Raw genomic sequence first — 27,925 nt, forward strand, 5'->3', positions numbered from 1 at the left:
AGGTATGACTCTGGGATGAAAAAAAATTAATGTACTAAATGTTGAAAATCACTAAACATGAAGGTAGTAAACTATCTTTTGCCCAAAATAAAACTTCACTCCACTTATATAATTACACTTTAATATCTGTCCATATTTCGAACACAATGAAAAATATCTAACATAACGGTGGAATCAAACTTTCGAGAACAGAAATGAAGAGCCCACAAACTTTTTTCTTTTAAAAATAAGATAAGAAGGACAATGGCATTGGTACGTTGCAAGTAGGGTACGTGGAGCGAGCCTAGACAACCGTTGGCTTTCTGTCTTTCACAAGAATCAATCATCTATGTTCGCCATGTGAGCTTCATATCACAGACTCTCAGTGGAAACTTCATCACTCTCTCTCTCTCTCTCTCTCATCAAAGCCATGGCAAGCACCAGCTCTCCCGCCCTGTCCTTGTCAAAACTGGATTTTCCACTATTTTCCTCTCAAAGAAAAATGCAAAATCTCCATCAAGTTAAGATTCCTCGCAGGTTGTCGAAGTTTTCTGGGGCTAAATCAAACGGGTTTGTCCTTTTTTCTTCACTGAATGGTCAAACTGGTGAGACCAACCCTCCAAGTGTTGAAGCAACCACTTCAGTAAACAATGTGTCTGACGTCCAAGTTCAAAGCAGGTACCATATTTTCAGTTTCTCATATTCGTTTGTTTCATGGTTCTGTTTGGTTTTACAAAGTAGGAATACCAGAAGCACTTGTGAAGTCCTTCGTTTCCGGTTTCTTGGGAACCAAACAGAACTTTGGGGATCAAATCATCAAATTATACGACTTTAATTTAGCTTAGTTAGGGAGCTGTAATTGGTACTCCGAAATAGCTCCACCCTAGGAAGGAGTGCATGACAACTATTTTGTAGGCCGTAAAAAGCCTTCGTACTAAATTTCTGAACAACCTTTGACTGAACTTGGTATAAATCATACTCCGATTTATGCATATTAAGTTTAATTGTGGTAAAATCAGCATATATAGCGGTATGAACTGAAAAAAGATGAGACAGAAGGTAGCTGAATTTTAAAACATCGTATGCAAACTAAGTCGAACCATAGTAAATGGAACTCATATGAACTAGTAGAAGTGGGAAGAAAAGAGAAACTTGGATGAGTTGCCTCTGCCTCATGTTGGAATTCTAGTAAGACTTGAACCCGGAGTTGCTCGTGAACCCGGATCGAGTTGCTCGTATGCTTTTATAAAGCTTGTGTTCTTGATCCCCCACTTGATATATGACGCAATATAGGTTCCGCTAATGAGAGTTGAACACAGATGTTGCCTTAAAGAGTATTCCAGATTCGGTTGCCATTGCATTGTATCTTTGATCCTTTAATTCATGAGAATTGTAATTGATATGAATTATTTGAAATTTTTATGAATATATTTCTAATGCTATCTTTCTTCTGTGTGCCGTAGTATATGGAACTGGAGGGGTTATTCTATCCGATATCAGCATGCTGGCAACAGTGGCCCGGCATTAGTTTTGATTCATGGTTTTGGAGCAAACAGGTCCACATCATCCACATATTACTTCTCATAAGCAGACAACTAATTGCTATAGGTATTACATGCACAAATTGCTAATTACAGTCATGATTTCACACACACGGAGACAAGAGACATATCTCTTTTTGTTAGCTCGACGCATGGTTTGAGGTTTCATTAAATTTACTTGTACATGGTTTTACTGTTTACATTGGTTGCCTGTTAGTTTGCTGGTAGGATTATTTTGTACACAACTGGGAGAGAGTTATTTCTTTGCTAACTAGATTTAATAAGTCAGATCGTTAGCTGATGAAACTGTCGGTAATGCTTAAGAACAAACCAACAGACCAAACTCTGAATTTCTGGGTTTTGTTGCAATCTAGAACTTAAACCCTCATCTTGTCCATGATCTCTTTCATCCCATGCTTTAACCTGTCAAGTTCGGTACATATGACATGCATTTTATCCTTTACAGTGATCATTGGAGGAAAAATCTTCCAGTTCTTTCAAAATCACACAGGGTATACTCTATCGATCTTATTGGTTATGGGTACTCAGACAGACCAAATCCTCGTCAATTCGGGGAAACTTTGTTTTATACATTTGAGACATGGGCCACCCAGCTAAATGATTTTTGTACTGACGTTGTCAAGGGTGAAGCATTCTTTATATGCAACTCTATCGGAGGTACAGATATTTGGAGCCCTTGATCTTTCTGAACTTTTTCTTTTGAATGATATCAAAAAAGATCTAACCTTACAAGTGCTTTTCATGGCTTCACATAGGACTTGTCGGTCTTCAGGCAGCAGTTATGGAGCCACAGTTATGCAAGGGCATAATGCTTTTGAATATTTCTCTTCGTATGCTGCATATTACAAAGCAGCCTTGGTGCGGGAGACCATTGATCAAATCCTTTCAGAACTTGCTGAGGTAAAGGCGGATTAAATAGTTTGTTTTCCATATTAGAGTTCTATAGTGTAAAAAAGGATTTCAAGATAGTCATGCTGTTGTGACAGAAATACTGATGTGGGCAAATACTTCTTCAAAACTGTTGCCACACCACAATCTGTCAGGAATATCCTTTTTTAGTTTCATTTTGGATGCAAATATTTCTTCTTTTTGTTAGATTATGTCATGGAAGCTTCAGGTGGAGTTTTTTTTCACAGTAAGTAGAATAGAAAAGGAAGGCCATGCCCATAAATGAAACTATGACACAATTATCTAATCTGCCTCACCAAATGACACTGTCTGTTTTGTCCATGCATTTTTATGTCACCCATAAATGAAATAGGGATTACAGACTTGGACTATTAATCGGTAGTGGGTATATATGCGTTTCATTTAGTGGTTCGCATTACTAATATCAATTCCATGTCTACAATCTCCTCATTTCTTTTTGGTTAAACAGGGTTTGGTGCAGTGAATTAGTGGAGCATTCAAACAAAAATACAAACAGAAATACTACATTACTAAGGTATTTCCCTCATTTCATTACCGAGGTATTCCCCTATTCATTCTTAATTTTGTTAGATGGTACACAATCGCACAGCATGTTTAATATTTACTTTGAATGTCGTCAAAGGCATCACCTTTTTATGCCTACTGTCTTAACTTTGGTTAGGGTGGTATATGTTTGGCTTGGGGTAGTTGTGGGAGGTTACTGAATATGTTTAATTCCCGTTTTCAAATTTTAATGCAATTCAATTACAAATAATGCTAATATTTGATTCCCGTGACTTTAGCAGTCTCGACGACTGTCTCACGAAATTCAGCACCGCCGGTACGCCGCCGTGGTTGCTCTTCAGAGCACCAAAACGTCCAGACCCAAAGCCCGCCCCTTCTCTCTGACGCTCTCACCGGTTATGCGAGGCAAGGTATTAATCACAAACTTGACAAGTACATGCTTAGTATTCTGCAATACACCTCTTGCCTTTGGCTTGGTTTCCGTTGTGTGTCTCCAAACATTTTAGTAATTTTACACTCCATTCAGAAATTCACTCGCTGTTTACATTTTGAATGCAGTCTAACTATTTGTGAAAAGTTGCGAGTGGCAGGTGGGTTGGAGACTTTCGAGTTTCCAGTTCATTTTTTTAGATGAATTATGGTGCTGAGGTGTAGTGGGAGGCACTGAGTCTGAGGGGGAAGATGCTTAATCGGTTAAGTCGGCTGTTGCTTTTGCACTGCTGCTCCGAGAATAAATTGAAGACACAAACTAATACGTACCTTGTAGCGCTTTGTGGACCAGTCACAAGCGGTGTTCCTTAGTCACCTGTACAAATTCTAATACAAGTTATAGATGCCCTTGACAATCTTGCATTGATCGATCATTTAAATTTACTAGGCATACTAGTTAAATTACAAGGAGTTATAAACTCGGCCAAAAAAACAATGGAAAAGGTTAATCAAAAGTTCTTTGATGAGGAAACCATCATCATCCTACACAAGCACAAATGTTAAGCTTTCTCTTAGCAGTCATCAAGATAAACCGTATGTATTGAAAATTTGAAGTTGTCGTCTACAATATAAACAGTAAGCAGAAACAATCAAAAAACAATAATAAAATCTTATCCCACTAAATGGTGTACAATATAAACAGTAAGCAATAAAACAAAAAAATAATTATGAAAATTAAGGCATCTAAGACCATCTCCAAAGGAGATGTCAAATCCTAGGTGGAATTCCATATAATCAAACTTGAAGGTAGAAGTGAGCTCCAACCGATATGTCAATCTTATGTGTATTGACATATGAGAAAATATGATGTCAATTTTTTTTTAAATTATTTTATTATGTGGGTCCTATTAATGCACCAATTATAGATCTTGAAAAACGTATTTTAATTGATTTCTTTAAGATGGGTCTTACAAATATCATTTATGACAAAGAAACATATCGGTTGGAAAAAGAGAAAATTTGACATTGCCACATCAAATGTAATTACACCCTTCTAAATTACTTATTCTGATTCACATTACTTATTTCTTGCATGTAATTAATTTTGTTCAAGATTTCGAATATACAAGACATAAAAGGTCATTGTCTGTCGCTTGTATCGCAACTTTCTTACAAGTTTTGATGGATATTTTATATTTGAAAGTTTATATAGCACCAAACTTGAAGACTTAGTACTTTTCTTTTGATGAGCTATTCTAATTTATAGGTAGAGAGATTCGACGCTGGTGCTCCGAGGCCATGGCTATTTGTAGGCCATGGCGAAGTTTACTTTGATTACAGATTTCAAAGTCTCTAAAATCCTAATTGATTGTTTGTTAAAAAATCCTCATTGATTATCTGATTTTAAAGTCTTAATTTTTTTTTCAAATCTTAATTTAATTACACCCTTCTAAATTAAAGAGAAATTAGAATGTCTTGCAATTTTTCCATTTCAACGTATCTACGTAATTAATTGTAATAATTAATATTGTGTTCATGAATCAAATGTACTGAATATTCAACAGGATCCTTTTCGGATGCTTTTGATGAGAATCCTCTATGAATCGTGTCCATTCATTGTGCATTGTACGGTCAATTTTTATCAAGTACTGTTTGTATTTAATTTTAAATAAAAATATTTAAAATGAGATATGACCGCACGATATATGATGAACATACACGATTAATGGATACCTGAGATATTCATAAGGAGAATACGGAGACGATCCATTCTCACTGAACATTAGCAACAAGTACAATAACTTTCAGCGGCCCAAACCGAAAAAAAAAATTGAAATCAAGAACCACATTAAAAGTCAAACTTATCAGTAAAACAGAATCGTGTAAAGTGATGTTTCCTAAAATAAAGGCAATATTCCTTTATTGCCTTCCGTCATTTTCCTTGACTTCCGTCATTTTCCGTGACGTGAGGGATATACGCAATAGTTGGATCCTTCGATCGCCCTCCGACCTCTCTCCCACTTCTTTTTACTCTGCTTTTTCTCTTTTACCTGCCTAATTTGTTTCTTTCTCTGTCTGCTTGCTTCTGTTGTTTCCTGCGCTACACCGTAATCGCCGAAATGCCCAACAGGAAGCCAAGGGCCAGCCGAAGGGCACTCAAGGACAAAAACCCATCTGGAAATGCAGCCAATATCCTCGCAGGAAAGGTCTTGGATGCCGCTCCGAGCCCGATCCAAACACCATGGGACTCCAACCCAGAGAAGGAGAACCACGCGAGCCTCTCTCAGACTCGCACCTCCCCCAAGAAGTCAGCCAAAGCTGCGGCTTCTAAGAAACAGGCCAAGCAGAAGAAGACCCAACCGTCGTCATTCGAGAAAGAACTCGAAGAAATGCAAGAGAAGCTGCAAGCGATGAAGCTCGAGAAGGAGAAAACCTTGGAGCTCTTGAAGGAGAAGAATGAGATCTTGAAGACCAAGGAGGAAGATCTAGCAATGAAGGGCCGAGAGCAAGACAAGCTTCAGATGGAGTTGAAGAAGCTGCAGAAGCTCAAGGAGTTCAAACCCACCGTGGTCTGTTTCTTGATCCCCTTTCTTTTCTTCATTTGCGTCCTTATTTCTTCCTGTGTTGCATTATCCTCTGTTTGGATGCTGAGAAAATATATTATGGATCTGAAGTTTGGTTGGGTGATTCTTACTTTTGGGTTCTCAAATTTGTTTGGTTACTTGTCAATTGTAAAAAAAATAGAAAAAAAAATCCATGAGGGTTCTTATTTATATGTTCTTAGGGTTTTTGTTCTCGATCCCCTTTCCTGGAATTCGTAATTTTGGGATCCCAGCTTTTGCATACAATCTACTTTTGGGATCCCTCACGTGCAGGCTAACGGGAAAGGATTGAAGTTAAGTTTTGGGGCATAAATCCGAATAGATTTTACCACGATGGTTCAAATCCGAATTTTTTTACCACAGGATTATTATTCCGTATATATATCTCTCTCATGCAGTCGTTATCTTTGCAAGTAATTCTTTATTCAATTGGTTTTTATGATTTGGTCTTGGTTTATTTTTATGCTTGCAGTTCAAAATTTCATGCTCTTTTTTGTTTCCCTTCAGATGGAAATGGAAATGGATATGGATATGGTGAGGAGCAATCAGAGGAGATTGGGGCACTGCTGCATGAACAATGCAAGGCTGATGGAGCTCCCCATCGAAATCCTTGACAACATCTATTTGAGGCTACCCGTAAGCTGTCTTTTTACCCTCAGATGTGTCTCTAAGACATCAAAGAACATAGTCGACTGCCCTTGCTTTGTTACACAGCACATGCGACATTTACTTTCGGCACAATCTACTTTTGCTTCCGATCAGTTTATGCTTCTTCATCACCTTTTCTACGACTCTCTTTGTGGATTTGCCTTTACACCACTGAAATATGATGGCGTCAGCGCTGCCTTGAAGAGAAGCGAAGACTATGCAATCGTTTCTGATATTGTGTCCACAAAGATTGGTGTTTCTTATTCTTTGAGTTTTGTTTTCTACAACTTGTTTTTCTTTCGAGATCATGGCTATAGTCGTCAACCGTACAAGAAGAAAGAAAGAAGTCCATGCTTCTTATTCAATCCTTTAAAGGGAGAAGTTCTTCCACTCCCAACCACTGACATCCAATTTCCATATAGTTTTTATGGATCGTGCAAGGAATGGTATGGTATGGGATTTGATGATATAACCAGCACTTACAAGATTCTGTGTGTTTCTGGAGATGAAGATTCGACGAGATATCAACTTAGGGCCCAAATTTATGTACTAGGTACCGGCTCGTGGCGAGAGATACCCTCAGTCCCTCCTCGTAATTTGAGCAACAACCATGCATTTGCACATGGAGATCAGCATTGGTTGCTTTATTTACCTGATCACTCAAGTTATGATAATAGAAGAGTACTCGGTATATGTTCTTTTGACTATAAGAAAGAGGAGTTTTACTCGACTATTCCTCTTCCCGAGCACATGCAACGTAAGTATATTCCGCACTATATGGTCCTTTTGTCTCTACACTTGCTTAATCTTAAAGGATCTTTGGCCGTCGTGGACACTTTATCAGATGACTATATTGAGGTATGGGTGTTAAAGAACTATGATACAAAAGAATGGAGGCTAGATTACAAGATAGAAAACGCAATTGTCAGAGGCGAGCTTATTAACGTGACATGTTGTGAATGGAAGTATGGCATATTCTTCACTAAATCACAAGGGATGTCAGAAAGTAGAAGGATTACAATCTTTGTGGATTTTAGATGTGGCTCCATTAGTCATGTAAAGTTATTTCCACCCAAGCGCATCTGGAATACAAGCATCTTGAGCTATAATGGGACCTTAATGTCCCTAAAAAATTATGGGAAATTGGTGAGACCTGACCCTACTACTGGAAGCATCAGTGTCTAGTAACGGGAAATTTGCTGGCATTGTTTGATGCAGCTGCAACTGCAAGGTGAGGAAAACTTGGGATGTTGACGTTTTTATGGATCGTTCCATTGTAATGCTTTTATTGTTTTCCAGACTTGTGATTTGTTTTGTTTCTCATTTGATGTTGTGAGTGATGCAAACTATGGACATGGAAAGGTTATAAATTAGATAAGTCTGCTTTCATTTATGTTTTATATAAAAACTGTGTTTTATATAATTGGATTTTGAAAGATAATTGATTATATAAGCAAATGCTATGAACTATAAATTAAGAATTTCTTATAGATCTTCCAGAGAGAGCAACGTTTCAAACAATTTCATAGACTGAATAAAAAAAATAAAAAATACTGTCATGGAATTCGAAAACCACGGAAGAGCTTAAACCCTAAACCACAGAAGAGCCTTATCTGAGATGAAGAGTAAGGTCCGGTTCTGGTAGCACCCTGCTGATGTCGGTAAGAGTCATATTTGATGGGTCAAAGCTTCGCATGTCTTTAATGTCATCAGGCATTGCAATGAACACGGTCCAATGCAAAGCTATACTTGGGCAAGGCATGTAAATCTTTGCTTATGTTACTTTGTTTATTGTCATTTTTCATGTTTGTTTGTGAAGTTCAGGGAAGTTTGTTATTTCAGGTTTCGTGGGTGAAGCATTTTAATATTTTAGTATTTTTACACTCCGTTCAGAAGTTCACTCGCTGTTTACATTTCGAATGCAGTGTAACTGTTTGTGAAAAGTTGCGAGTGGCAGGTGGGTTGGAGACTTTCAAGTTTCCAGTTCATTTTTTTAGATGAATTATGGTGCTGAGGTGTAGTGGGAGGCACTGAGTCTGAGGGGGAAGGTGCTTAATCGGTTAAGTCGGCTGTTGCTTTTGCACTGCTGCTCCGAGGCCATGGCTATTTGTAGGTTTGGGCAATCCCGGCGATAAGTACGAAGGAACTAGGCACAATGTACTATTCCAGATTATACTTTTAGTGGCTACAATTTGAGATTTTTAGTTTTTGTGTTTGTTGTTTCGATACCAAGTTTCAGATTCTCATTTTTGTTTGTTTGAAGCAGGCGGGGTTTTAGATGATTGATGTGTTTGCGGGTTCGCAGGGCATTGCAATGAACACGGTCCAATGCAAAGCTATACTTGGGCAAGGCATGTAAATCCTTGCGTATGTTACTTTGTTTGTTGTCATTTTTCATGTTTGTTTGTGAAGTTCAGGGAAGTTTGTTATTTCAGGTTTCGTGGGTGAAGTTCTGGTTTTTCTTGCAAAGCCTCAAACTTAAATGAATTTGAGAGATGAATCTGTAAGTGACTGATATACTTAATTATGTTGTTGTACTTCTATTTGGAAAGGTTATTCATTTATCTAGCCTAGCTATTTATGTTTATTACTTCCACTGGGATTTCAATGAATATACTGAGATGGTATTTGTTCTGTTCATTTCATTCCTTCTAGCTCACTTCCAAACCCATTCGCAATTCATTAACTGCTTCACTTTTGTATGCTACGGGTTATGTAACTAATGTGCCTAGAAGATATATCAGTGCATGGTTTAACTTGTACCTCTCTTTTGTTAAACTACAGACAGGACCCCTTGCTGCTTATTATAAGCTATCTCTCAATTCAAGGTTGGTCCCATTCAAGGTCAGTTTTCTTTATTAAATGTATAACAGTTCAATGCTTGGGTAAAGTAAAGAGTACGAATTTTTCACTTTCAAAATGAAGAAGGAAAATGATAGAAAGATAGAACTCCTATGTCATTTTGGTTCTTGGTGTGTTTTCAAATTTTTCCTTAGCTTCCCTGATTTTCCTTTTTTAACTTTATTTTTGTTTGTTTGGTTGGGTGATGCAATTTGATCAGATTTTGTTCAATTGAATAGTCCCTGAAGCAACAAGAAGGAACTGACTGCTGGGGTTTCTTTAGCAAGTAATAATTCTTAATTACTTACATGTTTTCATTTTAATTTATGATTGGATTGGTCCTTTCTCATATAAATTCGAGCTCCACAATAGTTGGACCATTGATATGTTCTGACTGTAAATACCATGCATTCTAAGTATGCTACCTAACTGGTCATGTGCTGGGACACTCACTTTGCATAAACAAATTGCAGTAGCACATACACGTGACGTAGCACTCCTACGAATGGTTGATATTTCAAATGCTAAAAATGCAGTCCATACATACTTCAATTATAGGCACTAATTTAATACATCTGTGATGAGCTCACGACCTTTTGATTTGATGAAACCATATGGCATATTACAGCTTCTTTCAACTTACTCTTTTAATTTATGATTGTGCTCATTTTTGTGTATTTTTTGAAGATCTCTTTTTTTTTTTTTTTTCTTCTCATTCAAATATGCACCACTAATTCTTTGTTATGTATGTAGCTCTATGTTTCCATTACCTGCTTGCATTTTCTACTTTTGCGTTTTTTTGTGTGGTGATTAAGTAATTTGTGATCGTGTTTGGTTAGGAAAGTGCAGAAAAAATGGGTGCCCTATAAATTTAGTAAAAATGCTAGAGAAAAAAAGGCAATCGCAATTGGCAGCTTACACCACGTTCGTAACTCAACGGAAAAACAGCCAGAAGTCTATAGTTGATCCGAAAGAGTGGCAGGTTTGACAATGGTCGCACTGAATGCATTTTTGCTCACTGTTTGAATCTGAAAATCTGTTAATTTTCCATTCAGGTTGAACCAAAAAGTCTCCTGGATGCACATTTTCTTAATAGCAATGTCTTTTGAGTAATGTTGAAGCAGGACATTGTATCTTTGAGAAAGTTTATGGTGTATAGTTTCTGCATTAATTTATTTTGGGAATAGTATATGTATTCATATATGGAGTTTCGTGATACATGCACCGGAAATTATACAGTATGCCATTAGCTTCAATGATTGAGATCATTAGCTTCAATTGTTGAGTTTTTGAAAAGCCTTTTGCATTGCAAGGAAATTTTTTTTTACAGTCTTTTGGAAGTGACCTTAGACCATCTCCAACCCTTGGGCTAAAAGCCACATTTTTTAGCCCGGAAAATTTACCTTTTAGCCCAGAAACAGCTTTTCTGCTCCAACTCTTCTAGCTTAAATTTTTAGCCCGGGATTATTAAAGAATGAACTTAGGCTAATTTTTTTTCTTAAATTATTTTTTTTAATAAATATGTAGACTATTGTAAATTAATTTTATGAACATTTTAATCTAAAAATATTTAAATTCCGATAAATATGGAAAAATCACTAAATTTTCCACAATGCAAGCCTTCAACATAGGTATTTATAGAGTTTTTGGGTGAATTTTGAGTTAAATATATTTTTTTAATTATTTTGGCCGTTGGATTTAAATTTGGGCCATTAGATCTTTTTTTTACCGTTAAATTTGATTATATTCGATCTCAGCCGTTAGATTCAATGTATTTTAAAATAACATATTTAAAAAAAAATTGAATCTGGACGTTGGATCAACCAACTGTCCTTAAATGATGGTCGTCCGATATGCAAAAGAGTTGTTGGGCTTGGGGAAGTGGCCGACATGGGCCCTACCAGTGGGCCCCACGCTATCGGGAAACAATTTCAAACCTACTGCGTGTGGCGCGTTGGCGTGTGGGCGGGCCGAGACTGGCCCAAGTTCCAGCGAGTCCACGCATTGGGGGGGGGTGGTATTTGGCCCAGCTTTAGCATTTGGCTTTTAGCCCAATGTTTTAGCTTGGGTTGGGTGGTGTTTGAGGGGGGGAATAAATGGAGTAATTTGGCTTTTAGCCCATGGTTGGAGAGCGTCTTAGCATTTATTGAGCCAAACAGAAAATTTTAATTTATATGTTAACCAATTTGTGAACATTGTAAGAAAAATTTATAAGTAATTACGAAGCGCTAACATAAGTGCTTTGTATTAAACTTTTAAGCTTGAAAATTAAGTAATAAAAACAAATTCAAGCAGGGCCCAGAGCATAGCTAGTGAGAAGGGAGTTTCGTTGATCATGACACTTTTGTAATTTCCGATCATGATCATAAATGAAGCTTTGATTAGGGCGAAAGTAACAAAAAAAAAAAAAGATTTTATGATGGCATTTTGTAGATAGTCGCAAAACAGATTAAAACCTGTGAGTTTCCAGCCAAAATATTTGTGAAAGAAGAAACCCTTTAGTTTTGACAAGATCTTTTCATTATATTGATAATGCACATGAACACCTTCTACTTGAGAAATTTCTCAAAAACTTCTATATTGGAGGATAGAAACCTTCCCTAGCTATTAGTTTGAAAACTTATGGTCATATCCCTCGTTTTGTTAATTGATTTTGAATTAAATGTTCACATTCAAATGTAAATATTCACATATTTAGTCCAACAACTCACGCATAAGTTGGTGTGTTGAAATGTTGATCTACTACAACAAAATGTGTTATGGGGCATTGATTTGAGGGCACCATTCCTTTTCAGTGGCTTTATAAACCTGATTGTCACTGTTGGTGTCAACTGTAACAATTTTGACACCAAAGACATATTAATTTGTTTTTCAACTTAGAACTAATTTTCTTGTTTTTATTTGATTGTCGCTCCATTGCAAGTTTGCAACCCACCACAAGTGTGAAAACATTTGGATTCATACCTCCACAACTTGAGGTTTCTCCTTTCATGGAATTTTTATGCTGTCATGAACGATCAAATTTTATCATTCGTTTTCGAAAATTTGGAGGCATCCCGCACTCTTACCATTTCCATTATGTCAATAACGATCGTTGCCTCCTTGCATGAAAAAAGCAGAAATGAATTAATAGCTTCTCATGCCGTAAAAAAAGTAATATTTTTGTCATTTTCTTTAAACTTTGGATGCATGCATGCTAGTATTTCATCATGTATATCATGAATTACTATTGGCTCGTATCCTGCTTAGATGAAAATTCAGCTGAAACCCTCATCAAATATGCTCAGAATATTCAACTAGGCACATAATTAAAGTTTTTTTTATAAATTTATATTATCATTATATAAAGAATAAGGCTAAAGTTTTTTTATTGATCCCTGCGGTGAGACACTACTTTTAATCCTATGGTGAAGTTCGTTATCAATAGTAGTCCAAATTGAATTTTTTGTCAAAATCTCATCCGCATGCAGGGGTAAAAAGGTCATTACAATCTTTTTCTTTTCTTTTTGGTAATTCCAATTTTTTACGATCAACAAAAGTATATACTATTTAATGCACATATTCATCTAGGAAATTGTTATTAGCACTCTAAAAATCTCATTTGTCATTCCAAACTTTCTATAATTATAAAAAAAAATACACTTGTGAGGAGTGTAGAATGAGATTTTTGAAGTGCTAATAACAATTCCTTTAATCTATTCAACATTGGTCAAATAAACATTTATTCGACTGAACGAATCAACACCACTCGATGTACCAAAGGAGAGCTAAGTTTTTATTTTTCATTTAAAGTATTTGGCATCTTTTATTGTCAATTCAATAAAGGGCATATGTATCCAACAAAAGAAAAATAAATGATAAGCACACAACCTATGTAGTCTTTCACACTCCCCTTAATCTTGACTTTTATTTTTTTATAATTTTTTGAATTTGGTTGTTAAAAATAAACTTGAAATAAGTCCAAATTTGTAAGCAATTACTATATATTGTCCAATTTTATTTAATTATTGGTTTAAGTCCACTGACTCATTGTCCACGTCATTTTATTTTCATTTTTTGTCAAAATTACCCCTCTATTAACATTATCCATTAATTCTAGATTTACTTGTATTATGAAATTAATTATAATTGATTATTTATCATTAAAGTAATCTCATAATTGTAGGATTAGTTTGAAATAATCTTCCTCATAACTCCCGTACAAATAGTATTATTTTTTATGCGTGGTGGTCTTCTTACTCCTTGGAACCCATAACCGTGTATGTTCATGCTAGAACATTTAACCACAGGGCTAGGGAGAAAGCCTTCTAAACCATAACCGTGGGTGTTGATGTGTATATATAATTGTAGGCTCTCACTATTAATTTCTTTCTTAGTTTTTTGTTTGTTTATATGAACTTTTCTTTTTATAAGTAAAAACGTTATAGCAAAAGCACTTTATTTATTTTGTTTATATACCTAATACATAGGTAGACGTAGAAAATAATTTTGTCTTTCTATAGAGTGAGTAAAATATATATGCTTTATAGGTATAAAGTATTATAATTGATTATTTGTCTTTAAATAATTCCCTACTTGTAGAATTAGTTTTAAAGTATATCTCTTCTTCCATAACTCCCTTATACAATTTGTGCTGTGTTCCCCGATCCCCTGCCTTCTTGTTCAGTCTTCTTCTTTCAAGCTCTTATGATTTCTTCCTCCTTTTTGAAATACAAGGTCACAATTTCTAATTTTTTTTTCAGTGGTATAGAGCTTTGAAGTATGCCAATACACCAACAAAAGGTGCATTGATGTACGTGGTTGGTTTTGGTTTTGTAGCATCAAATCTTGCATCTTCCTACTTGTCATCCCCACCAGGTCCTCCTACAATAGCACTAGTTAGGTCGTTTTGATTGGGAACATTGCCATGAAAATATGAGTTTAAACCAGGTCTTCCTAATATTTAGTTTGAACTTGGATTATACATATTTTTCTTTTCAACCTTTATAGGAAATGCATTGCTTTGTTTATCTACCTGTGTTATATATTTATGTAATGAATCTATTTGTATATTTTATTATTCTACCCGTGTTATAGATTGATTGTATTTTATCTACCTATATATCACAAATTTTTCTATCTCAAATTAATTGTGTTATCTACCTATATGATATGTTTTTGCTCATTAGTCTATCCATATCCATATCACATATTAAAAAAAAAGTTTAATCAAATCTCTAAAAAGCATAGATGTTGAGTTTAGAAAATTAAAAAACAAGGCGTCTTTTGTTCAATGGATTCGAGCAATGTTGTATCACTATTACATGGCAGAATCGACCAAACTTAGCGAATTAAGTGTAAAAATGGCTAAAAACTTAATTTTCTTTCCTACAAGTCAATTGTACAGCTATGGAAGGGAAAATACAAATCAATCAATTACAACAATTTAACGCCTAATCTAATTCCTTTGAAGATATGGATTGTGATCGTGATCACGATTCTTTTTTAACATTAAGTTGCAGCATAAAGAAAAATCCTCTGCATTTGCATAAAATACACAAAATAAATCCCTTGAAAAATACAATAATAGAAAACAACTACGGTAACACCTCTAAGGGTGCGTAGCCCACATGAATAAAAAAATGCTTCAAGCGAGCGGCTTCGTGAGTATAATGAAGCTAGTATCATCATATAATATAGTATATACTATTTAATGCACATATTAATCTATTCAACATTGCTCAAATAAAAATTTATTCGACTGAACGAATCAACACCACTCGACGTACCAAAGGAGACTTAAAGTTTGTATTTTTCATTTTAAGTATTTGGCATCTTTTATTGTCAATTCAATAAATGGCATATGTGGATAAAAAAAAATAAATAAATGATAAGCACACAACCTACGTAGTCTTTCACACACCCCCTTAATCTTGACTTTTATTTTTTATAATTTATTCAATTTGGTTGTTAAAAGTTACTTTTAATCTTGACTTTTATTTTTTTATGATTTATTCAATTTGGTTGTTAAAAATAAAAAGTAACGTGCCAGAAGATAAAAATGGTTCGAAAATAATTTTACAAACAAATAAAGGGCATAGACCTTTTATCACCAAAAAAAAAAATAATTGTGGGCGGGAAGAGTAACAGTCGGAGTATAAACAGACACTCCGAAGAGAACGAGTGCGCTTGGGCCTTCAGCAACAGTGACTTTAGCAGTCTCGACGACTGTCTCACGAAATTCACCACCGCCGGTACGCCGCCGTGGTTGCTCTTCAGAGCACCAAAACGTCCAGACCCAAAGCCCGCCCCTTCTCTCTGACGCTCTCACCGGTTATGCGAGGCAAGGTATTAATCTCAAACTTGACAAGTATATGCTTTGTATTCTGCAATACGCCTCTTGTCTTTGGCTTTGTTTCCGTTGTGTCTCCAAACATTTTAGTATTTTTACACTCCCTCCGTTCAGAACTTCACTCGCTGTTTACATTTTGAATGCAGTCTAACTGTTCGTGAAAAGTTGCGAGTGGCAGGTGGGTTGGAGACCTTCGAGTTTCCAGTTCATTTTTTTAGATGAATTATGGTGCTGAGGTGTAGTGGGAGGCACTGAGTCTGAGGGGGAAGATGCTTAATCGGTTAAGTCGGCTGTTGCTTTTGCACTGCTGCTCCGAGGCCATGGCTATTTGTAGGTTTGGGCAATCCCGGCGATAAGTACCAAGGAACTAGGCACAATGTACTATTCCAAATTATACTTTTAGCAGCTACAATTTGAGATTTTTAGTTTTTGTGTTTGTTGTTTCGATAACAAGTTTCAGATTCTCGTTTTTTTTGTTTGAAGCAGGCGGGGTTTTAGATGATTGATGCGTTTGCTGGTTCGCAGGGCATTGCAATGAACACGGTCCAATGCAAAGCTATACTTGGGCAAGGCATGTAAATCTTCGCGGATGTTACTTTGTTTATTGTCATTTTTCATGTTTTTTTGTGAAGTTCAGGGAAGTTTGTTATTTCAGGTTTCGTTGGTGAAGTTCCCGTTTTTCTTGCAAAGCCTCAAACTTACATGAATTTGAGAGGTGAATCTGTAAATGACTGATATACTTTCTTTTAACATCTGACGGAATTATGTTATTGTAGGTACTTTTATTTGCAAAGGTTATTCATTTATCTAGCCTTGCTATTTATGTTTATTACTTCCACTGGGATTTCAGTGAATATACTGAAATGGTATTTGTTCTGTGCATTTCATTCCTTCTAGCACACTTCCAAACCCATTCGCAATTCCTTCTTGAATTTAACTGCTTCACTTTTGTATAGCTTTATAGTATTTATATATTTATTCTTTTATGTAGTTTCATGATGATATGACCTTACCGTGTGGGGTACTTTGTCTTTACCCAAATGGAGGTCATGTAGACCACAATGGGTATGATCAATTGTTTTTTGCTTTCGTGATTGAGCAATGATGAAAAGTGTCTTGACAAAAATGTTAGAACCTGCCTAGACACTGGTGTTTACGTTGGTTATAATTAAGTAGAAGAATCGTTGGTGAACTAATTGTATAGGAGCTGCATATTAGTATGGCTCTTTTGTTATTACTAGACCATCACTACTTCTACCCTGAAGAATAAAGACCATGATTATGCGGTGTAACTAGAATTATTATTGTCAAGCTTCCCTTTTTCAGGCTTATCAACCAATTAAGCACTCGTATAATTTCTGAAAATGTATTAATTTTCATCTCCCTCTTGATTTCAATTTTTCGTTTTTCTGCTTTCAAACTTAAGGAGAATATGTGGAAGACCGGTACATATCACTGGATTTTGTTTTGTTATTCAGGCTGAAGAGTGTGATCTATCACTTTCGAGGGAACAGAGAATTTCCTCAGCTAAGAATCGGTGAGTTTGAATTTCCAAATTTCATGAGTTTGAATGATCTCTTCCCAGTACTTGAAAGCATGTTGAATTTCTTGCCTGGTATTGGGAGGCGCATTCTGGTCAAATGGATCCAAAAGCATTCTTGCTGCAAAAATTTAATGCAACTGCCCAAAGACGAGTGATTATATGGTGGTTGTGTATTTGTCTCAGATAACATTTCGTTTCTGTTTTTTTTGGGAACTCTCAGATAACATTTCTTACGTTCAAGACATCCATATTCTTAGTTTGTTATAGATCTTCCAGAGAGAGCAACGTTTCAATTAGACCGAATAAAAAAATAAAAAATACTGTCGTGGAATTTGAAAACTACAGAAGAGCTTAAACCCTAAACCCTAAACCACAGAAGAGCCTTATCTGAGATGAAGAGTAAGGTCCGGTTCTGGTGGCACCCTGCAGATCTTCCAACCATAATGTGGCTGCTTTGCGTCAAATTTGATGGGTCAAAGCTTCGCATGTCTTTAATGTCATCAGGCGGTAAGCTGGAAAAGTTTATCCTTAAGTAGTTCATTTTCAAGAACTTGTAGATCTTCCAACCATGATGTGGCTGCAGCCTTATCTTCCACCTTTTTAAGCTCCTCTTCCGCCTTTTCCAATTCCTTTTCAAGGGCTTTCTCACTCTCTTCAGTTAAGGATACAAGTTTCAGAGATGCTAGATACTCTGGATTGGCTTCGAAACCTTGATGTTTTATATATTTCACCAAATCATCTTTCTTCTGCATGTTGTCCTTTGATAGAATGATGTTTCCCTGACGGTATCTCTTAACAAAATCAAGCTCCGTTCTCGCTTTCAAAGCCTTTTCGGCGTGCTTCTCTTGAAGATTTGTCTGCATGCATGATAGAAAATCAGTTAACAGATAGCAAAACATCAATTCTCACCAATCTGGTCTCATATCATTCAATTCCAAAAATGAACTCACCAATCTGTTCTTGTATTTTTCAATTCCATATTTATAAAATTCCTGAAGAACTGCAGTCACGATATAAAATTAAAATCAGGTTATATACGTTTTTACAGCAAATACAAAATAATAATAGTAATAATAATGTTATGTCATACTCTGTTTTGGAGTGCTATAGAGCTTAAGCCAGCCGTCTTCGTCAAACAAGACCATGTTCGAAGTCTTTATTTTCTTTCCAAGTTTGAACTTTTTTTCCAAACCCTCTTGCTCGGCTTCCCTAAGTTGTTTACCAGACAGCTTGACACGGATGTCTATTGGACTCGTATCATCTCCGTATTTTTTGTACCCCTGGAGCATGTATTACTGTTTTATTAGAAATTGAAAATAATCATAAAATGACAAACCAAAATTTGATGTTAACTTTTGTACAGGAAAATTTTACCTTAATGAAAGGATCTTTGGCCTCTGCGTTGTGTTCGGCCACTGAATTAAGAAATTTCAAATACTTGTCCGTCCACTTATGGATTGGCAACTCTGTAATCTTTAACATTCCGTTGCTTTCTTGTATGCACCCGTAAGAGGTGTAGTCGCGGTCACCCGATTGGCTACCCTCAATCCTTCCACGAAAACCTTTATACCACGGGCACATTTCCACCGGCAGTTTTTCCATGTTCCCTTCGTAGGCAATTAAATGCATCATGTTCTTGATGATGTGTATTGGGTGGTAATTGGGGACATTGGTACTCCACCCAACTCCAATTCCTTCACAACCATTCACAAGGACCATGGGTATTATTGGAAAATACCTACATGGCAAACAAAAAAATCATCCCAAAGAAAACAATTTCAATAATTTACCACCAAAACTTTTAAAGAAGGAAAGAAGAGTAATGTTAGTAAAAATATTGAAACAACCTACGTACCTTCCAATTTTAACTTCTTCTTTGCCTCGTTCATCTGAGCTTTCATCATCAAGGAAAATCAATCTTGTAATACGAGAAAGCTCAATATGTAGATAACGAGGTGCTGATTGGTCTTCACCCCCCTAAAAGTAGAAAGGAAAAAGGAACATATGTGTGTAAAACAAAAGATTGTCATGGAATTTAAGAGTTACATTACGCATGATGAACGTCATTCAAGCTTGTTCAATAAGTGACATTTTTACCTGGCCTCGTGTTCCATAATTGCCATGGGGAATAAAGAGATTGACATTGTTGCTTCCCACATAATTTCGAGTCATTCCCATAATTATGCTGGCGACATTACTTGAACTATGGTGATCGACAGACTTAGAAAACGTTTCCAATTTTGTTATTCCAATTAACTTATTCTTCAAAGCGCAGAACAAAATTTTCCTTTGACCAGGTTTCAATCCATCAGCTATTGATGGAATTGTCCTTTTCAAAGCAGCAATGCAATACTTAATATACTTCTTGTTAAAAAAGTCAGTATAGTTTTTATGCGTCTCCTCATCCTCATCGTCGTGATTTTCCTCATCCTCATCCTCATCATTAACTTGGTTACTACACTGCTCCTCCAGCTCCAGACAAATATAGTTGTTAAGCCACTCTTTCCTATCGTCAACTCTTTTCTTATTAAAGACAAGATCAATCGCCTCATCAGCTCCATCATCCCAGATAAAGTATTTCCTATGCTTCTCAAGATTTCGAAAAAAGTCTTTCCCTTCTTCCTCTGGGGAGAATGTTCCCAAACCCTAAAGGACATGATACAAGAACAAACTATTTAGGACTATGCATCGCACAATCCCTAGAATAAATTGAAGACACAAATTAATTCGTACCTTGTAGCGCTTAGTGGACCAGTCACGAGCGGTGTTGTCCTGTGTCTTCTTCCACTCCTCATGCCGTTTGGTAGAATAAAAATATTTTTGATCATGTTCCTTAGTCACCTGTACAAATTCTAATACAAGTTATAGATGCCCTTGACAACCTTCCATTGATCGATCAAATTTATTAGGCAAACAAGTTAAATTATGTAAACTAACCTTGATACAAGGAGTTATAAACTCGGCCAAAAACCCCTCAATTTTAAGAAGTGAGGGGCAAAAGCAATGGAAAAGGTTAATCAAAAGTCCTTTGATGTGGAAACCATCATCATCCTACACAAGTACATACATTAAGCTTCCTCTTAGCAGTCATCAAGATAAACCATACGTATTGAAAATTTGAAGTTGTCGTATACAATATAAACGGTAAGCAGAAACAATCAAACAACAATAACAAAACCTTATCGCACTAATAAGTGGGTACAATATAAACGGTAAGCAATAATAAAAAAAAACTATGAAAATTAAGGCATCTAACCTGGTCTGTCATAATCATCACTTTGCCATAGCGTAATGGATAAGTGTAATTCTCACCCTCAGAGATTTTATACTTCTGTATCCCCATACTTTTGATGATGTTGTCAGTTATCTTACTGTCTTTGCTATTTTCTCTTACATTGAGCAATTTACCTTGCAACCTAAACACACCAAAAGTGTCCCGACCCAGAATACCGAGCCCTGTCGTCTGTTTTTGAATTTGGCTCGTCCAAGTTAGTATACCATACAACGGGAACCAAATAAAATAAACTATCTTGTTGAGTGTACAAAAATTTACAAAATAGATGACTTACTGCAAGTGACTCAGCTGAATTTCCTTCTACGATAATCAAGGTGCAATCTTTAGAGTGTTCCCCCCCCGGCAAGATATGCATCCTTCAAGTTTTCTACCTTAATATTTTCTTCTTCTTCATACATGCCAAAACGGCTCTTCAAAATTTTGACAATCGGCGAGTCTGCCACTAAAAAATAATATGAATGTGAGAATCAAGGTTAGAGTATTCCAATTTACTGTACTAGTTGAACTTGAATCATTCATTGCATTACTTGTATGTATATATATACCTTCCTTTAAGAAATCTTCTGAAAGTTCAAATGTTTTTGTAAATGCTCTTGTATGGCGCGGGTGATCAAAAGTATCTTTTGCTGGGAGATTAAACACAGGATTGCGAAATTTAACGTTCAAAAAAATCCATAAATGATTCTTCACAACATCTGAATCTTGGTTTGGATTCTCTTCCTCATCTGAATTTAGGTTTTGATTCTCATTCTCATTCTTATTCTCATTCTCATCTGAATTTAGGGTTGAATTCTCGTCCTTTTCTTTGATAGTTTCGAAAAGACGTTTTGCGATCGCATTGCTAATGACATCAACATTATCTCCACCGTGGCTTGTATTGACTAAATTGACAAAACTGACCTGTAGTGAAATAAAATCCGACAACATGAGACTCACAATTCAAATGCACAAAACAGTCGCATATATTAGGGCTCTCATATGTAATAAACCTGTTGGAATTGTCCGTTGCTCAGAGTCACACAGATCTCCATGTCATCACTAATTTTCATGTTTATTCTGGCAAATTGAGTAGATTGAGTTAAAAAAACTTTCTAAATAATTATAAGAAAAAAGAAGAAGATAAATTTAGAACCAAAAGTTTCAAATAAACAATAACCTTGGAATGTTGACAAAATGAAAAGCTGTAGGTTTAAAGTATAGATCAACATATGTAGAGAATGATATTGTGCCGACATCCCTTCCATTTAGCTTAACCTCCACCGTTTCTCCGAGGCATCCAGCTATGTCAATCACTCGTTTCTTTATCAAACCAACAATGTCACCGTTAAGGCTTGTCATGTTATATGTTGCCAAATCTGGTTTCAATAGTATTCTCACCCACAGTTCCTTTGATTTGTGATCGCTGGAGTCAGTTTGCGGGTTCTTATTGTCTCTAGAGAATACCTGAAATTTGTAACAATCAAATTATTGAACGCGTGTGCTCAATCGATGGCCGCCACAATTACAACACATTTAACATATCAAACTTTTTACCTTCTTATGCAATTTATTTCCGTCAGCCTTTGACACTATGATTTCTGTGCAATAAGGAACAAACTTCTTTGACAATTCGAGCTCTTTGCATAAATTACTAAACTTCTCGTGGCTCTTATTGGCAAAGCAAATAGTTATGGCATCATCAACCTTCCCTATATCAACTTCCAGTTTGTTTTTAATCCTCAACGCGACATCCGTCAACATGTCGTTTAACATCCAGTAGAGGCCAAGGGCGTACCTTACTGGACGTTCAACCATCTCCTCATTATCGTACACCCATAAAGTTTGGGTCTTCCAGTCTCCAAACCCATAGTCTCTCTCGTTTGTTGTTCTTGACATTCCTCTTGTTCGTTTTTATACTAAGATATCGTCTTCTTTCTTGAACAAATGAAGCAACAAAATCGAAAAAGGTTTGAAATTTCCAAAGTTTTTTGCTGTGTGATATTTGAGAGAATCAAACGTACGTAGATGTGCTTGGGCTGGTGTGTTTGTTAGGTAGATGTACTCCCATATTTATATGCAAACACTTACCCAAGAAGAAGTAATAGATTTCCTGATTTCTTTGAATACACTCTCAAGTACTTCCCTTTTTTTTTTTATGGGAAAGTCACGACATTAATTGTTTGATCAAAAGGTCAAAAGAGTTCAAGTCTTTCCTGTTTCAAACTGCTAAAATCTTACCAATTTTGTACTTACATGTTTTATTTCCTTTTCAATATTAAATCCTATTAGGTATCTCAGAAAGTAATTACTAGCCTCACATCGATCTAGATTCAAGTCTTTCATGTTTTATTCAACTAAACGAATCAACACCACTCGACGTACCAAAGAAGAGCTAAGTTTTTATTTTTCATTTAAAGTATTTGACATCTTTTATTGTCAATTCAATAAAGGGCATATGTATTCAACAAAAAATAATTAAATGATAAGCACACAACCTACGTAGTCTTTCACACATCCCTTAATCTTGACTTTTATATTTTATAATTTATTCAATTTGGTTGTTAAAAATAAAAAGTAACGTGCCAGAAGATAAAAATGGTTCGAAAATAATTTTACAAACAAATAAAGGGCATAGACCTTTTATCACCAAAAAAAAAAAAAATTGTGGGCGGGAAGAGTAACAGTCGGAGTATAAACAGACACTCCGAAGAGAACGAGTGCGCTTGGGCCTTCATCAACCGTGACTTTAGCAGTCTCGACGACTGTCTCACGAAATTCACCACCGCCGGTACGCCAGCCCGCCCCTTCTCTCTGACGCTCTCACCGGTTATGCGAGGCAAGGTATTAATCTCAAACTTGACAAGTATATGCTTTGTATTCTGCAATACGCCTTTTGTCTTTGGCTTTGTTTCCGTTGTGTCTCCAAACATTTTAGTATTTTTACACTCCCTCCGTTCAGAACTTCACTCGCTGTTTACATTTTGAATGCAGTCTAACTGTTCGTGAAAAGTTGCGAGTGGCAGGTGGGTTGGAGACTTTCGAGTTTCCAGTTCATTTTTTTAGATGAATTATGGTGCTGAGGTGTAGTGGGAGGCACTGAGTCTGAGGGGGAAGCTGCTTAATCGGTTAAGTCGGCTGTTGCTTTTGCACTGCTGCTCCGAGGCCATGGCTATTTGTAGGTTTGGGCAATCCCGGCGATAAGTACCAAGGAACTAGGCACAATGTACTATTCCAGATTATACTTTTAGTGGCTACAATTTGAGATTTTTAGTTTTAGTTTTTGTGTTTGTTGTTTCGATAACAAGTTTCAGATTCTCGTTTTTTTTTGTTTGAAGCAGGCGGGGTTTTAGATGATTGATGCGTTTGCTGGTTCGCAGGGCATTGCAATGAACACGGTCCAATGCAAAGCTATACTTGGGCAAGGCATGTAAATCTTTGCGTATGTTACTTTGTTTATTGTCATTTTTCATGTTTGTTTGTGAAGTTCAGGGAAGTTTGTTATTTCAGGTTTCGTGGGTGAAGTTCTGGTTTTTCTTGCAAAGCCTCAAACTTAAATGAATTTGAGAGATGAATCTGCAAGTGACTGATGTACTTAATTATGTTCTTGTACTTCTATTTGGAAAGGTTATTCATTTATCTAGCCTTGCTATTTATGTTTATTACTTCCACTGGGATTTCAATGAATATACTGAGATGGTATTTGTTCTGTGCATTTCATTCTTTCTAGCACACTTCCAAAGCCATTTGCAATTCATTAACTGCTTCACTTTTGTATGTTAGAGGCTTGGAGCTATTAATGCTACTGGTTATGTAACTAATGTGACTAGAAGATATATCAGTGCATGGTTTAACTTGTACCTCTCTTTTGTTAAACTACAGACAGGACCCCTTGCTGCTTATTATAAGCTATCTCTCAATCGTGTGCTTGTGGTACTTTCTTCTTCTGGCTTTAAGTTTTTTTTGTACGCAGATAAGGCTTCGGAATTGAGAAGCGAGCTTGACTTTGTTAAAAGATATCGTGATGGAAACATCATTCTATCAGATGACAACATGCAAAAGAAAGATGATTTGTTGAAATATCTAAAAGGTCAAGGTTTCAAAGACAATACGGAGTATCTAGCATCCCTGAAACTTGTATCCTTAACGATAGAGAGTGAGAAAGCCCTTCAAACAGATTTGGAAAGGGTCAAAGAGGAGTTTACAAAGGTGGTAAAAAAACCTGCAGCAACAGTATGGTTGGAAGATCTAGAAGTTCTTGAAAATGAACTACTTAAGGATAAATATTTTCAGCTTACCGCCTGATGACAATAAAGACGTGCCAACCCTTGACCCATCAAATTTAACACTTAGCGGCATTGACAGGGTTTAAGCTCTTGTGTGGTTTTCGAAAGCTTAGATCAACAAGGCAAAGAAGTTAAACCTGGAAGGTACGTAGTTTGTTTGAATATTTTTACTAACATTACTCTTCTTTCCTTCTTTAAAAGTTTAGGTGGTAAATTATTGAATTGTTTTCTTTGGGATGATTTTTTTGTTTGCCATGTAGGTGTTCTCCAGTAATACCCATGGTCCTTGTTAATGTTTGTGAAGGAATTGGAGTTGGGTGGTATACCATTGTCCCCAATTACCCCCCGATACACATCATCAAGAACATAATACATTTAATTGATTCCAAAGGGAATGTAGACAAATTGCCAGTGGAAATGCGCCCGTGGTATAAAGGTTTTCATGGAAGGATAGAGGGTAGCCAGTCCAGCGATGGCGACTACACCTCTTACGGGTGCATACAAGAAAGCAACGGGATGTTAAAGATTACGGAGTTACCAATCCGTAAGTGGACAGACAAGTATTTGAAATTTCTTAATTCAGTCGCCGAACACAATGCAGACGCCAAAGATCCTTTCATTAAGGTAAAATTTTCCAGTATAAAAAGTTAACATCAAATTTGGTTTGTAATTTGTAGTTATTTTCAGTTTCGAATAAAACAGTAATACATGCTCCAGGGTTACAAAAAATACGGAGATGATACGAGTCCAATAGACATCCGTGTCAAGCTGTCGGGTAAACAACTTAGGGAAGCCAAGCAAGAGGGTTTGAAAAAAAAGTTCAAACTTGAAAAGAAACTAAAGACTTCAAACATGGTCTTGTTTCAAAAAGACGACTGCCTGAAGCTCTATCGTACCCCACAACAGAGTATGATTTAACATCACTATTATTATTATTTTGTGCTTCTTGTAAAAATATATAACCTGTCTTTGGCTTTGTTTCCGTTGTGTCTCCAAACATTTTAGTATTTTTACACTCCCTCCGTTCAGAACTTCACTCGCTGTTTACATTTTGAATGCAGTCTAACTGTTCGTGAAAAGTTGCGAGTGGCAGGTGGGTTGGAGACTTTCGAGTTTCCAGTTCATTTTTTTAGATGAATTATGTTGCTGAGGTGTAGTGGGAGGCACTGAGTCTGAGGGGGAAGGTGCTTAATCGGTTAAGTCGGCTGTTGCTTTTGCACTGCTGCTCCAAGGCCATGGCTATTTGTAGGTTTGGGCAATCCCGGCGATAAGTACGAAGGAACTAGGCAGGCACAATGTACTATTCTACAGATTATACATTTAGTGGCCACAATTTGAGATTTTTAGTCTTCGTGTTTGTTGTTTCGATAACAAGTTTCAGATTCTCGTTTTTTGTTTGAAGCAGGCGGGGTTTTAGATGATTGATGCTTTTGCTGGTGCATTGCAATGAACACGGTCCAATGCAAAGCTATACTTGGGCAAGGCATGTAAATCTTCGCGGATGTTGCTTTGTTTATTGTCATTTTTCATGTTTGTTTGTGAAGTTCAGGGAAGTTTGTTATTTCAGGTTTCGTTGGTGAAGTTCCCGTTTTTCTTGCAAAGCCTCAAACTTACATGAATTTGAGAGGTGAATCTGTAAATGATTGATATACTTTCTTTTAACATCTGACGGAATTATGTTATTGTAGGTACTTCTATTTGCAAAGGTTATTCATTTATCTAGCCTTGCTATTTATGTTTATTACTTCCACTGGGATTTCAATGAATATACTGAAATGGTATTTGTTCTGTGCATTTCATTCCTTCTAGCACACTTCCAAACCCATTCGCAATTCCTTCTTGAATTTAACTGCTTCACTTTTGTATGTTAGAGCCTTAGAGCTATTAATGCTACAGGTTATGTAACTAATGTGACCAGAAGAGATATCAGTGCATGGTTTAACTTATACCTCTCTTTTGTTAAACTACAGACAGGACCCCTTGCTGCTTATTTAAGCTATCTCTCAATCTTGTGCTTGTGGTACTTTCTTCTTCTGGCTTTAAGTTTTTTTGTACGTAGAGCATCACTTATTCTTTTATGTAGTTTCATGATGATATGACCTTACCGTGTGGCGTACTTGGTCTTTACCCTATGGAGGTCATGTATACCACAATGGGTATGATCAATTTTTTTTACTTTCGAGTTTTAAGCAGTTATGCATCTATGTGATTAAGCAATGATGAAAAGTGTCTTGCCAAAAATGTTCGAACCTGCTTAGACACTGGTGTTTACATTGGTTATAATTAAGTAGAAGAATCGTTGGTGAACTAATTATATAGGAGCTGCATAGTAGGATGGCTCTTTTGTTATTACTAGACCATCACTACTTCTACCCTGAAGAATAAAGACCATGATTATGCGGTGTTACCAGAATTATTATGGTCAAGCTTCCCTTTTTCAGGCTTATCAACTAATTAAGCACTTGTATAATTACTGAAAATGTATTAATTTTCATCTCCATCTTGCATGGCATTTCAATTTTGCGTTTTTCTGCTTTCAAACTTAAGGAGAATATGTGGAAGACCGGTACATATCACTGGATTTTGTTTTGTTATTCAGGCTTCAGGCTGAAGAGTGTGATCTATCACTTTCGAGGGAACGGAGAATTTCCTCGGCCAGTTTGAATTTCCAAATTTCATGAGTTTGAATGATCTCTTCCCAGTACTTGAAAGCATGTTGAATATCTTGCCAGGTATCGGGACGCCTCTTGGTCAAATGGATCCAAAAGCATTCTTGCTGCAAAAATTTAATGCAACAGCTCAAAGACGAGTGATTATATGGTGGTGGTGTTTTTGTCTCAAATAACATTTCTTACGTTCAAGACACCCATATTCTTAGTTTGTTTCTCCGACTGTATAACAACAATCACCAGATGGCTTAAAATTTATAAAAAGTATATTTTGAATGATTCTACCACCGTTTGCTTGTTATTTACCGATTCAATTGTGGATAAGACGT

At 36.3% G+C, this 27,925-nt stretch overlaps 7 protein-coding genes across 27 annotated transcripts in view; 5 read left to right on the forward strand and 2 right to left on the reverse strand.

Moving 5' to 3' along the window:
* The window catches only part of LOC126591572 (uncharacterized), a 41,041-nt gene extending 32,978 nt beyond the window's left edge, over positions 1–8,063 (forward strand). The window contains exon 3 of the transcript XR_007612418.1: positions 8,018–8,063. The gene's annotated coding sequence lies outside the window, so the exon portion shown is untranslated. The remainder of the gene's footprint in view (positions 1–8,017) is intronic.
* LOC126591588 (uncharacterized) lies at positions 183–26,032 on the forward strand. 14 transcript variants are annotated; one of them, XM_050257321.1, is made up of 7 exons: positions 183–657; positions 1,443–1,535; positions 1,987–2,198; positions 2,297–2,441; positions 2,920–3,010; positions 3,257–3,385; positions 4,672–5,028. In XM_050257321.1, the coding sequence occupies exons 1-7, from the start codon at positions 410–412 to the stop codon at positions 4,759–4,761; spliced, it is 1,008 nt and encodes a 335-aa protein (XP_050113278.1). In that variant the 5' UTR covers positions 183–409; the 3' UTR covers positions 4,762–5,028. The 14 variants fall into 14 exon arrangements, with proteins under 14 accessions (XP_050113278.1, XP_050113279.1, XP_050113280.1 ...); XM_050257322.1 differs by lacking the exon at positions 4,672–5,028 and adding an exon at positions 3,553–3,827 and having other exon boundaries at positions 192–657; positions 3,254–3,385; XM_050257323.1 differs by lacking the exon at positions 4,672–5,028 and adding an exon at positions 3,566–3,827 and having other exon boundaries at positions 192–657; positions 3,254–3,385.
* LOC126591574 (uncharacterized) lies at positions 5,412–27,880 on the forward strand. 7 transcript variants are annotated; one of them, XR_007612425.1, is made up of 7 exons: positions 5,412–5,974; positions 6,515–7,886; positions 9,091–9,158; positions 9,440–9,499; positions 9,717–9,782; positions 10,336–10,478; positions 10,552–10,792. XR_007612425.1 is itself a non-coding variant. In XM_050257307.1 (2 exons), the coding sequence occupies exons 1-2, from the start codon at positions 5,525–5,527 to the stop codon at positions 7,838–7,840; spliced, it is 1,776 nt and encodes a 591-aa protein (XP_050113264.1). In that variant the 5' UTR covers positions 5,412–5,524; the 3' UTR covers positions 7,841–8,063. The 7 variants fall into 7 exon arrangements, 1 of the variants encoding a protein (XP_050113264.1); XR_007612423.1 differs by having other exon boundaries at positions 10,336–10,792; XR_007612427.1 differs by lacking the exons at positions 9,440–9,499; positions 9,717–9,782; positions 10,336–10,478; positions 10,552–10,792 and adding exons at positions 24,524–24,574; positions 27,527–27,880.
* LOC126588975 (uncharacterized) lies at positions 17,871–19,346 on the reverse strand. The gene is made up of 4 exons (XM_050254143.1): positions 18,745–19,346; positions 18,461–18,650; positions 18,321–18,370; positions 17,871–18,227 (listed from the first exon to the last, which is right to left on the reverse strand). The coding sequence occupies exons 1-4, from the start codon at positions 19,087–19,089 to the stop codon at positions 17,871–17,873; spliced, it is 942 nt and encodes a 313-aa protein (XP_050110100.1). The 5' UTR covers positions 19,090–19,346.
* LOC126588976 (DNA topoisomerase 2-like) lies at positions 19,129–22,540 on the reverse strand. The gene is made up of 11 exons (XM_050254144.1): positions 22,199–22,540; positions 21,822–22,108; positions 21,655–21,721; positions 21,211–21,565; positions 21,037–21,107; positions 20,627–20,833; positions 20,308–20,421; positions 20,104–20,211; positions 19,468–20,016; positions 19,226–19,347; positions 19,129–19,168 (listed from the first exon to the last, which is right to left on the reverse strand). Exons 1-11 carry the CDS (start codon positions 22,538–22,540, stop codon positions 19,129–19,131), a joined length of 2,262 nt encoding a protein of 753 aa, XP_050110101.1.
* Positions 23,983–27,520, forward strand: LOC126591596 (peptidyl-tRNA hydrolase, mitochondrial-like). Its single transcript, XM_050257362.1, has 4 exons — positions 23,983–24,067; positions 26,495–26,554; positions 26,898–26,947; positions 27,011–27,520. Exons 1-4 carry the CDS (start codon positions 23,995–23,997, stop codon positions 27,134–27,136), a joined length of 309 nt encoding a protein of 102 aa, XP_050113319.1. The 5' UTR covers positions 23,983–23,994; the 3' UTR covers positions 27,137–27,520.
* Positions 24,153–26,405, forward strand: LOC126591594 (DNA topoisomerase 2-like). 2 transcript variants are annotated; one of them, XM_050257357.1, is made up of 6 exons: positions 24,153–24,268; positions 24,615–25,071; positions 25,188–25,551; positions 25,645–25,834; positions 25,989–26,224; positions 26,333–26,405. In XM_050257357.1, the coding sequence occupies exons 3-5, from the start codon at positions 25,207–25,209 to the stop codon at positions 25,991–25,993; spliced, it is 540 nt and encodes a 179-aa protein (XP_050113314.1). In that variant the 5' UTR covers positions 24,153–24,268; positions 24,615–25,071; positions 25,188–25,206; the 3' UTR covers positions 25,994–26,224; positions 26,333–26,405. The 2 variants fall into 2 exon arrangements, with proteins under 2 accessions (XP_050113314.1, XP_050113315.1); XM_050257358.1 differs by lacking the exon at positions 24,153–24,268 and having other exon boundaries at positions 24,584–25,071.
* Positions 27,881–27,925: the final 45 nt, after the last annotated feature.

This window comes from Malus sylvestris, chromosome 11 (genome assembly GCF_916048215.2).
Source record: "Malus sylvestris chromosome 11, drMalSylv7.2, whole genome shotgun sequence".
NCBI classification, from domain to species: domain Eukaryota; kingdom Viridiplantae; phylum Streptophyta; class Magnoliopsida; order Rosales; family Rosaceae; genus Malus; species Malus sylvestris.